At 37.2% G+C, this 11,982-nt stretch overlaps 1 protein-coding gene across 2 annotated transcripts in view; it reads left to right on the forward strand.

Annotated features, from left to right (window-relative positions):
- Window positions 1-1,565: 1,565 nt before the first annotated feature.
- Window positions 1,566-11,982, forward strand: part of lnpa (limb and neural patterns a) — an 11,871-nt gene continuing 1,454 nt past the window's right edge. Inside the window, exons 1-11 of one of the 2 annotated variants that reach the window (XM_085136245.1) lie at window positions 1,566-1,704; window positions 2,431-2,536; window positions 2,957-2,998; window positions 5,106-5,293; window positions 5,378-5,436; window positions 5,534-5,574; window positions 9,293-9,376; window positions 9,493-9,550; window positions 9,653-9,874; window positions 10,981-11,086; window positions 11,698-11,768. In XM_085136245.1, coding sequence (XP_084992371.1) covers window positions 2,510-2,536; window positions 2,957-2,998; window positions 5,106-5,293; window positions 5,378-5,436; window positions 5,534-5,574; window positions 9,293-9,376; window positions 9,493-9,550; window positions 9,653-9,874; window positions 10,981-11,086; window positions 11,698-11,768 — 898 coding nt within the window. In that variant the 5' untranslated portion in view covers window positions 1,566-1,704; window positions 2,431-2,509. The remainder of the gene's footprint in view (window positions 1,705-2,430; window positions 2,537-2,956; window positions 2,999-5,105; window positions 5,294-5,377; window positions 5,437-5,533; window positions 5,575-9,292; window positions 9,377-9,492; window positions 9,551-9,652; window positions 9,875-10,980; window positions 11,087-11,697; window positions 11,769-11,982) is intronic. The other variant, XM_085136246.1, reaches the window with a different exon arrangement.

An 11,982-nucleotide genomic window follows, 5' to 3' on the forward strand; every position in this document is an offset into this window, starting at 1 on the left:
AACCACAAATGAAAATATAAACATGGGAATTTTCAGCTATTGGCAGTTTGTAATGTTTGTTGAAGGGTATATGGGAACATATTGCACAAACTAAATAAATATAATGCTTGCTTTGCATTTGAAAAAACCTTTGTTGCACAGTGAAACACTGTAAAAACTGTTAACACCTACTATAAAATCTGTACTTTATAATAGCATGAGAACCACTAGCACATTACATTAATTTGGCAGACAGTTTTACCTGGAGATATATATTCACGGCATAAAAATGTAACAGTGCATGCACAATAACCATTTTGTAGTTAACGTTGCAATTACTGAGCAGCAGGTACTACTAATGTCGATACACTATCCAGTATCAGCATTATGTTCATGTCGTGTGCATGTCAGACGGGTTACTTCCTTTGCTGGATCACACGCTCAGTTTTTACCATTCAGTCTGTCACTGAAATCAAGAAATTGTTAGAGGGGGAATTAATTCTCTCTTGCATATGTCTACAGGGTGTACATAGCTTAGTTATAAGGGTAACAGTAAAATGTACAGTGCTACGAAAACCTATTTGTCCCCTTCCTAATTTCTTTTTTTGCTTGATCTTCTCACACTTATATGTCTCAGATCAACAAAAAACATATTTTTTATATTAGCAAAAGATAACCAGAATAAACACAAAATACAGTTTTTAAATGGTTATTTATTAAGGGGGAAACTTATTTAAACCTACTTGGTCCTATGTGAAAAAGTAATTACAAAGCAATTTCTAAGGACTTGGGACTCCACAGAACCACAGCGAGAACTATTATCCACAAATGAAGAATTCTTGGAGCAGCAGGGAACCTTCCCAGGAATTCACAGATGACCAACATAAGACTAAGACTTTAGAGAAATTATTCTGTGGACTGATGAGACAAATCTTTAACTTTCTGGAAAGTTTATGCCCTGTTACATGTGACCAAAACTACCACACCAACAATCAAGCATGGTAATGGTTTTGTGATGGTTTGGGGCTACTTTGCTGTTTCAGGACCTAAACAACTTGCTGTGATTGACAGAACCATGATTTCTGCTCTCCACCAGAAAATCCTGAAGAAAAAAAATCCTGAATCCCAAGGTTGTGCAGTAGGACAATAATCTGAACCGCCTCAAAATGAAGGTTTTGGAGCGGCCTAGTTGAAGTCCTAACTCAAGTCAGATTGAGATGCTTGGCATGACCTCAAACAGGTCGTTGATGTTTGAAAACCCTGTAATGTGGCTGAATTACAAACAAAAAAAATATGCAAAAGATAGTTAACCAAAATTCCTCCACAGCCATGTGAAAGACTCATTGCCAGTTATCATAAACACTTGACTGGAACAACCACTTAGTGTAGGTTTAGGGGGCAATTACATTTTCCCATATGACCAGATAGATTTTACTAACCCTAACCCCCTCCCCCACCTGTTAATAAATGAAATCATTATTTAAGAACTTAATTTTTGTATTAACTCATGTTATATTTGTCTAAAATTAAAATTAGTTTGAGTTTCTCACAACTTTGTACCAGGCTTCATGAGCCACAGACCAAACTCCCGTGAAGGCCCCGGTGTGCTCATGCTCCATGCTGGCTCTTCGAGTGGACACTCCCCCATCTTGGCTCACACACCCTCCGTGCAAAGACAGGAGCGACTCCCACAGGCTGTTGAAACAGGACAAGACAACTTTCAAGGTAAGTACACCAGTCTCTGTCAAAACACGGAGCTGTTATTCATTCACTTAGCACTTCTATAATTTGGCCTCGCTTGTGTGTACAAACTCTGGCGAAACTTGGCGACCTTGCTTTAGTTATCTCGTTGAACTGCAGGGCGCAGTAATGTTAGCCCTGCAAGCTAGCGATTACACAAACTTAGCTGCAACACCTCAAAGCTAATGTATATGTGCATTCATTTATTATAGGCTATTTGGTACATGTTGGCTGAAAAAAAGCGATATAAAAAACCTGTGAGATAACTATTAACGTCAGCTCGGTTCTTACTGACGCTTCCGGAAAGTTGTTTAGGTTTGCTAAATTGAGCTAGCAAGGACAACCTACTTCAGCTTAGTCACTGATGAAGTTTAATAAAAAGCGTTTAAGTGTGTTTTACAGGTGACTTAAGAGGATTGGTGTATGTTTTCTAAACGTCAGTCAAAACCTGTACCTATAGCTGTTAGCGAGCCGCTGAAGCTGTGAACGCTCCTCTGTGATTGTTTGGAGCTGCTGTTGCACGTACATATACAGAAGTACATGCTTTATAGCTCTACAGTTTAACTACAAATGAGCCTCACAGAAAAAGTATTATTAAAACTGCTGGATTTGTTTCGGAAATGTTGTATTATACTGCGGCATTTGTAGCACAATGTACTTAATGCATTGGCAACCGAGTGTGTATTCACAACTCATTACTGCTGTCAACAGGTGGACAGATAATTTGTGAAACGGCATCAGAGGAGGGTCCCAGTAACAGAGTAACCTACACGCCTTCCTCTTCATCAACATGGGGGCTGCGGTCTCACGGTGGAGGGTTTGTATTCAAACCTTTATTAACCATGTCATGTGAAACAAATTACAGTGCAGTTAGTGTTACTTCTGCTTTTTGATAGTTTTGAATCATTTTCAGTAAACTCTTACTTTGGAAGCATGTAATACACAAGCAATGATCTCATGGTTGGATAGATTTACATAAATTTTGTATGTCTAAACAGTACATCTGTGTTCTAGTTGGCATGACATAATGCACATTTGCATGATCAGGGTAGCCTGTTAGTAATAGAAGAACACACATAATACAAAAGTAGAAAGAAGAAAAAGGAAGTTTCCAGATCTTTTTCTCTCTCTCTCTCTGTCTTTTTTTTTTTTTTTTTTAAAGTTCCTCACAAAGAGCGCTATTGTTTTGGAAATCGTAATTGTACAATACCTCTTATTCAAACTGTTTGTCTTATAGGCGAAACCATCCACTGTGGAGATTTTGGAAGGAATTGACAAGGTACGCTTAACCTATTAAAACAAACAAAAACCCTTTCAAGCTACAATATGAACTTCCTGTCTTTTATTAATGCAAATCTATGATAAATATTGGTTATTGCACAATTGGTTTTTATGCTCAATCAAGCCAGTTTTTGATGCAGAAAAAAATGACTTAAATGTGTTGTATAAGCACCGACCTTCAGTGACTGCCATAGCAACTCCTTATTTGCTAAGTGATAGAGCTTTACTGCTCTTCTACATTGCAGCCAGTGTCAGACTATTTAAAGATCCTGTCCTTGGAGCATGGACATGATGACATCTTCCTGTCACAAAGACATCAATGACATTGAAGTTGCAATGCAATGGGTGTTGCTGCTTTTTGTTTAGCTTCAATTCTTCACCTGTGAAAGTATATATATATATATATATATATATATATATTATGAGCGTGTGTGTGTGTGTGTGACTTATAGCACACAGCACACTCGCAAACACAAACAGACCACTGTAAGGTTAAATGTGAGACCAGCTCGTGCTTAGAGTGACACACACACATGTTACAGTGCAACCATAGTGGCCAAGAGTGGTCCCATTTTTGTCCAGTAGCTATTTTTAGAATATGTAGTCAGCAGCCTGAAGCAGTGGTGTCACATTTCAGTTTAAAAAAGCATAAAGTACCTGTTTATGTGTGAAGTAATAATGGTTGAGTTGAGAGAAAACCCATATTCTGACGAAATGATTCATTTCCAGTTAATCCCTATGTTAGATTACACATCTCTTTAGTCTGGTGAGTTTAGGTTATTTGCTAAAATGTAGTGAGAGAAATATCGTAAAGGGAGTGATGTAAATGCTGAATGTTGGATGAAATTCTGCACTTAAAGTTTGCATCTAAGAAAAATAAAACTGTTCCAGTATTTATAACCCTAACGGTTCCCCACTGCAAGATTGCATCTAGCTGTTTTTCCACAGCATCTTACTGGATTTATATTACCTTTTATTAAATTAAATTAAGATAATGCAGGATCATTCCCAAGTCGTAAAGGTTGTTGTGAAATTTTCAGCACAATTTTATTTATATTAGACCAAACCAAAAGGGCATTTGAGGCCTTTTATTTTATCACTATAAAGGCAGAAATGCAGTGATCACTTGTGAGCAAGCACTTAGCTGCAGTGGAGAGAACAAAAAGAAAAAGACTACCTTTTAACAGGATAAACCAGACTCAGGGAGGCAATCTGTGTACTGGTTGGGGTGTGAGGGAAACAAAAAAAACAGACCACAGAGAGACAGAGTCAGTGTGCATTTGCATTGATTCTAAAAGTCTACGAAACTTGGCACAAGTTTTCCAAAAGATGTATTTGGTATGGTGGCGATGGGGCTTGGTTCCAAATGTTCAGTGCATGTTAAATTGGGTTGTGAACTAGTTAATATATAATCAAGGCCATAGCTGGCTCATAGTGGGCCTTTGAGGGGATTCTAGTCAGTGAGCCTGTTACATGAGCTAACTGAAGAGTGAGGTTTATGCTGTTATTTCTGGCTGACGATAAACCAAAATGTATGTTTTGTGTAAATGAAACCCCACTTCAAAAAAACCCCCACAACAACTCAGAATAACTTGATACTGATTTACAATGACTTCCTTCTTGGGACACAAGTGGACTTTACAGTGTCCTTGTATTGTCATAACATTACCACACAAATAGCAACAGTTTTTTTTTTCTTCACATCCATCTCTGTAAAAAGTTGTAAAAACAGCGGTTTGCGTACAACATTGAGGGGGCTCTGAGCCTAAGAAATTCATTGCCAATGTTATCTGTATGTGACAAATAAAGCTTGAAACTTAAACTTGATGGCATGTAGAAAACCAGTTTTAGTAATGATCCAAAATAGGTGAAATGGTGTTAACAAAATATTAATAATTTTCCTGATAAATATATAAACTGCGTTTGAATGACCTGCATTACATGAGACTGAGGTTAAAATATGTTCAAAACATTAATGGTTATTTTTATAAATATGTTAATAGAAGTTTGAATATAAAATGTAAGTTCAAACTCCAGTTTTGTTTGTTTTGTTTTTTTAATTTTTATTATTGATCCGTTCATGATCCTTCCATTTTTCTCCACAGGACATACAGGTTCTTGAAGAATATAGTGAGAAGAATCAAAGGCAGCTGAAGATATGGGTTGGACGACTGCTTCTCTACTCGTCACTTCTCTACTTGATCACTTGTGTAGTTGTGTATTTCTGGTATCTGCCCGAACAGTTAATGGGACGGCTCATATTGTCTCTTCCCTTTCTAATAGTTCCGTTATTGTAAGTATAAGAGATAATCTATCATATTTTCACTAAACTGTAATTGTGATTTATTGAGATGGCTGTTTTTTCTCTTCTGTTTAGAGTGTGGTTACTTCGAAAATTGCTGATAAAGATTTTTTCCCGAAGAACTGAAAAAAATAGTAAGGTTTTTTTCCCTCTGTTGTGCAAATTTTTTTTCTTTTTATAAATTTATGTTTAAACAGATGTTGGATTTCCTAACGTTTTTTTTTCTCTCAGATGAAAAGTTAGAGGATCTTAAAGCAGAAAAGAGGAAAATAGTAAGTGATGTTTTTTATTTATAATACAGAAATACTTTTACGTGCAGTGCTGTGCAGAATTGAGACACTGTTGGATGCCTGGGAAGAAAATTATGAAGTGAAAATTATAAGTTTGCCTGATATGATTTATGTTTACTGATGCTGTTGTGCTAAATCTTATTTGACTCAAATTGAACGTGAATTCTGTCATAATGTCGATGATTCATAAAAAGTTTTGGGAGGTTGAATATGACCTTTTTTCTTCGGGAGCTTTTGAAGATGGGCTTGGCACAATAGAGAACCTGTGCTACACCATCTATTACAAGGCTCCCTGTGCTCGTCTTTGAAGATGATTTCTTTTTATATTTGCTTTTTGTGTTTGATTGTTTCAAGTAGTTATAAAGCCTCTAAGATTGTATGTATTCAGCCAAAGTTAATAACATCTTTTAAACGGGCGACATTCCAAAAATCTAACAAAAGTGTCAGCAATCAGTTACGTAAATTGTGACTCTACCTAAGTGTGTAATATAAGATTTCAAAGGCTTTTTCATTGAAAGCCACAAAAATGTGTGATCAATTATTTGTTGTTAGTGTTCTATTTTTTTCTGTTTAGGGGATGGTGATTTATATTGGTAATTATAATCTTTGCAGTGGTTTAGAGTTTTAACTATAAGTGAAATGGCTTTTACATTCTTTACATTTAGTGTAAACTGGTTTGGACCCTCTTTTGCTTTTCCAACTACCCCATTTCTTCATGGCACAGATTCAACAAGGTGCTCAGAGATTTATATTCATTTTTCAAGGCTCGCAAAATTTCAAAATCTCTGGTAGCCCTTCGGGCAGGCATTCTTCAGTGTTTGGTAGCCCAAAATAAATTTAAGTAGCCTGAATAAAAAAAATAATTTTTTTTTACGTTTTGTTTCTTTTACAATATTATACATTAAAGTATAATATTGTAACGGAAACAAAAATGAATCAAAAAAATTGTTAAAATACAAATCACAACAACTGTATAAAAATTAAAACCATCAACTCAAATACTTGGTTCTAATTGAACAGAAATTTCTATGAACTTGTAAGAACTGTGTAGAACATGAATCAGTCTGTGTCAGATTCTGAATCTGAAATTTCCACTGAAGTCACGGGTAAGAAGTAAGTGGAACCAAGATCTAGGCCATTTGCTTTTTGAAGTTTGCAAAGACTGCTAAATTCTGCCAATGGTAGTTAACTCTTTGCAATATAGCACGCTGTTCTAAACAGCTTTTTCAGGAGTTCTTGTTGTGCTTGGTTTATTTGTAGTATGTTTTTTTGCAATTGGTGTTTGTTCTGGGAAAGATACTGCAGACTGGGCAATAATGCATTTCTTGCATTTCTCATGGGTTCTGATGGGGTCTTTCTTAAAATGACTGGTCCCAGTAACAAAGGCGCTTGTCGACTCAGAAATCAAATGAAACTCACAACACACCTGGCAGAACATCATGATATTTAGCTCGTCATATTCCAGCCACATAAATTCTTTTGTCCATGAAACCAAAAAAGCTGCGCTTTCTTTTTGCCTCATAGTCTGATTTGTCCAACACGTTCTCACTCCCAAAGCGTAACATTTTAGGCTAGGTGACAAATCGTCAACATATTACGTTTTCGGCTACCCACCACATTCCTAAATGACGACCTCGGAAAAATGAGGAAATGTGAGAACCGTATGGACTCAATCTACACATGTTCGCTCTTTTCCTTCAAATAGCTTAGAAACATGCTATTTAACATCATTTAAGTCCTGTTTAAGGTGAGGAAAAAGGTTATGGTTAGGGCTAGGGATAAGGTTAGATTTAGGGCTGGAATACAGGGCTGGAACGTTGATTACCGCGGGAGCGTCATTGCACTGGCCGCCGAAAGTCTCCTTTCGCGTTCCTAAGGAACGCCGCGGGACGTGACAAAACGTCGCCATGTTACGCCTCGGGAGTGAGAACAGGCTCGATTTGTCATATCTTTTCCGTTTTGTGATCGGCTTTTCTTTGGCTGCCCCTTCTTCACCCTGACCTGTCTTATTTGGCTCTGCAGAACTAAAATACCAGCGTAAATCCTGCTGCTTTTACACACGTACTTACATAATGATCAGCGATTCTTTGCGCACTCAACCTCTGACATGTTTAAGCTTGCTGCGAGAGATTTCACTTGTCGCGTTTGAATAGTAAGCTAATGAGTGATAAGACGATGTCAAAGGAATTGGTACGCAATTAATCGTCACTCACCAATCAGTGCTGCCGCTCTCTATACACCGTTCGCGCGATCGCAAAATGAAAATGAAAGCAAAAAGCAAGTGCAAATTCAAACGCGATTTCAATATGTCACATATTGACAGTGGCTCATCGATGCCAATGACATAATTACTCAGCTACATTGGCGAAAGAATGCAAAAGCGCTGACACATATTTTCCTATGATAGCCCGACGGGCAGGGCTGAGTTAGATTTTGGTAGCCCGACTGGAAAAATCGCTAGCCCCGGGACGTCGGGCTAGCGATTTTGCGAGCCCTGTTTTTATATGATAACATCACACACTGCAGATTTGTTGGCTGCAGAACCGTGATCTCTTGTTCCAGCCAATTCCCAAAGATACTCCATTGAATTGAAATCTGGTGACTGTGGAGATGATTTGAACTTGGCCCTTTACTCATTTTTTTTTATTTTATTTTTTTATCATTTGCTGCGGTGTAAATCCTAGAGGTGATTGCATGGGAAAATTTCAATACATCAGCAGTTTCTGACATACTCAGACCAGCCCCTCTGGCACTAACAACCATGTTGCATTCAAAGTCCCTTTTCTTCCTCATTCTAATGGTCAGTTTGAAATGTAGCGGGTTTTCATATCTACATGGCTAAATAAACTGGGGTGTTGCCATGTGATTAGCTGATTAGATACTTGTGTTAAAGAGCAGCTGAACAAGTTTGCAAAGTGGTTGATGGGTGTATTTGTCAGTGTTAAGAAACTTAAGTCTGCTATGAATATATGAGTTGAAATTGAATAGAACAGCTCAGTTGGTCTTGTCCTGTGCTGCTACATCCTTGATATGACATAAACAATAAATGAGTTAAATATAGTTTGGCATTTTTTTACTTGTAGCCTGAAGTCCACTTAAAAAAAATTGTAATTTTGATTCTTAACGGTCCACTCGTAAAGTCAGGATTGACATTTAATGCCTTATAAAATTAGTTTTGGTTATCTTCTCAGCAATTTGCTGTAAGATACTCTAAGCTCTGTGAAGACAACATTTGATTGGTACAAAACCTTGATCCAGTAAACTACTCTTCTAATGTCACTTTAATTAATTGCATTTACTACAGGAAAGAAATAAATCTGAGAAATTGCTTGTCATCCTCTGTCAAGTCTAATAACTTTCAATAATTAGGGCTGATGGATTTTCACACTCTCCATTATCGAAGTAGTGAATGTAATTATTCCTCATATTATATGTAAACATTAAGAAATGTTCTGTACTTACTCTAAATGAAGATGTACAATGTAGTGAAGTTGCTTTAAGGGTTCTTTTCTCAGTCACTTTGACATGCGATGTTATTGAAGGTGATTCTAAGATATTTGTGTATTTATAAATGCCAGTTTATGACACACATGATCAGCAAATGATTACTCTAATATGTTAACAGTGATAAATACTTTCAGGCAATAAATTAAAAGATAATTTAAATTTATTCCTTAATGTTTTTGCATTTTTTTTACAGCTTGAAGAAGTTATGGAAACTGAAACATATAAAAATGCAAAAATGATTCTGGAGAGATTTGATCCTGATTCCAAGAAAAATATTGTGAGTTCTTTTTTTGTTTTTTTTCTCTGCTGTACAAATTGTCTGATTGCGTTCGGTTTATATATATATTTTTATATTAAAGCATGTTCTTGTACACTCCTCTGTTCTTTATGAAGGAGCTTGAATCGACTCCAGTTGCTCCTCAGATAACTCCAAAACCAGGACAAGGTAGCAGTGAGTTTTGAACGTTCTCGGGAGACAATACTATTTGCCCTACTTTGACTCTGGCATTTCCTATTATGCTATTAAAGCATCCTGCAATGTTTTCTGTGTTAGAACTCCGCCATCGGAATGTCATCTCAAAGACCCCCCCAGTGGTGGTGAATCCTGCAAGCGAAGCTGCTTACCGCCCTCCTCTTGCCTCCAGGCCCACCTATCCTGGAAGATCTTCCCACTCTGCTCCAGGTGGACCCCCAGAGAGGAGCCTGTCAGCTATAGCTGCTCAGCAGAGCTTGATGAGGAAGCCTGTGACCCCTGGAACACCTGTTCCAGGAGTCGGTGAGTTACCTGCACACAGGGGGACCAGATCATAATGTGGTCGATTAAGGTGTGATTTACTCTTTCCGGGCTCTTTGTCCCCAGTTGTTCAAAGCTCTGTGGTGTGTGTTGTCAGAAAGGCTGTAGTATGTTGTACAGTAAGGTAGTGAATAATTGTGGAAATGTATAATAACAATATCTAACTATATGGTCTAACTTTTGTCCACTAAGTGTCTTACTTGGGCCCGAGATTGCAATTGATAACTTTTGTTACTATGACCATAATATTTGTATAATATTTACCTCAAGAGGATATGATCTATCATCATTGGCTGCTTTTAAAGATTGAAAAGGAACAACCAGAAAAATAGATGAAACATTTCTCATAAAGCAGTTGTTTTATATGGAAGACATCTGTGGGGTATAGGGGTATTGAATATTCAATATCAGTAATTTCTGGACTGACCACTCAATAGGAAAAAAAATGCAAATAACTGCAAACAGTAAAGGAAAATGTGCTCCTTGAGTAGTGGAAGCTGTATGCTGTAATTGCCATGTGGAATGCCAACTGTGAGGTATGCACGATGCAGTATTACATTAACTATGATTAATTAGCCAGACCTGCATTTGTTCTCTGGGCAATGGTGGTAGAATCTCACTAAATGTCTTTTAATGCTTAGTGAAATTGCCTTTGGCATTGGGAACACCTCACAAATGGTTTACATGAGTTGATGTTATCACCTGCTTCTGCTGAAAATTGAAAGTGAAAAGCAATTTGATACAAAGAGTCACCACAGAGTTTCCATATGTTGGTAAATTAATAACCAGCAGGATACTGAGACTCTGCCAAGTCTCACAGAAATGACCAGTCATCTTCCTATGATTGCTCTTGATGTTGGATTATATTAATTACTACTCACCAACGCAGCAGGGATTCGGGACGTGCTTTGCAAGTGCGATCCGGTGTTAAGTCATTAAGAAAAAGAGGCAGCTTTTTGTAAAATTAATCATGGTTTGTGCACCAAACTATTTCACAGATTTATTACTGTAAGCAGCACCTGTTTACTGAAGTATGTATTCCAAGCTGCAGAGTGCATCTAACAGGCAAAGATGCTATCCTTTAACAGGGATGCACCCCCCAGGCCCTCCGCTGGCCAGACCTGTGATCCCAAAGGAGAGAGGTGCTATGGACAGAGTCATAGAGTATCTTGTTGGAGATGGCCCTCAGAACAGGTAAATAAAATAGGAAAATTAGTCTCTTCAGTAATGCAGTAAAGTTAATGCAACCTGTGTATCATGTCATGAAAAAGTTGTAAACATCTGAAGTGCATTAATTTGATAAATATTAGATGATCGGAATATAGCTGTGTTGAAATAATGTGTAAATGAATTTTTTAGGCAGAATCTGCTTTTTCCAAACCATTTAAAGTTACGTTTATTAAACTTTGAAAGAGCTCTTAAAAAGGCAAACTGAAAACAACTCTTATTCTTCTCGCACCGATCCTCCTTTTTAATATATGATGATCATGCTTCCCTTAAACATTAATTTAAACTTGTGCATCATTGCAGCTACTCAACACTGACTGAAATATAGTACTCTTTTGTAGTAGCCTGCAATAGTTGTAGCTTTATCAGCTAAAATCATATAGTCTCTGTTTTAAAACAACCTTTTTACAGTTTGTAGTCATTGTTTTTTTTTTTTATGTTGCACATTACTTTATCTGGAAATTTTAAATCTACTTTGTGTTAGGAGTGGTAATACTGAGTTATCCAGTGCCTGTTCACATGCTATGTAATGTCTTACTAGATTGTTTGTTTGTTGTTGTTTTTTCCCTTCCTCATAGATACGCTCTCATATGTCAGCAGTGTCTGTCCCATAACGGCATGGCATTAAAAGAAGAATTTGAATATATTGGTGAGACTTTGAGAATCACAGCACACTTTGTCAGTCTCCATCAAACACTGTGCCTTCATTTGCCCTCTAGCATTTGGCAGCATAGTATATCATATGGCTCTTAAATGCCTCTGCCACTACCAACTCCTGTAAGCAAAAAGAAAGCAAGATTGAATATGCAAAGTAGTACTACACGTCAATCTGAAATGTTTATGCATCTGAGGCATTTTTTTCC

This window comes from Neolamprologus multifasciatus, chromosome 16 (assembly GCF_963576455.1).
Source record: "Neolamprologus multifasciatus chromosome 16, fNeoMul1.2, whole genome shotgun sequence".
NCBI classification, from domain to species: domain Eukaryota; kingdom Metazoa; phylum Chordata; class Actinopteri; order Cichliformes; family Cichlidae; genus Neolamprologus; species Neolamprologus multifasciatus.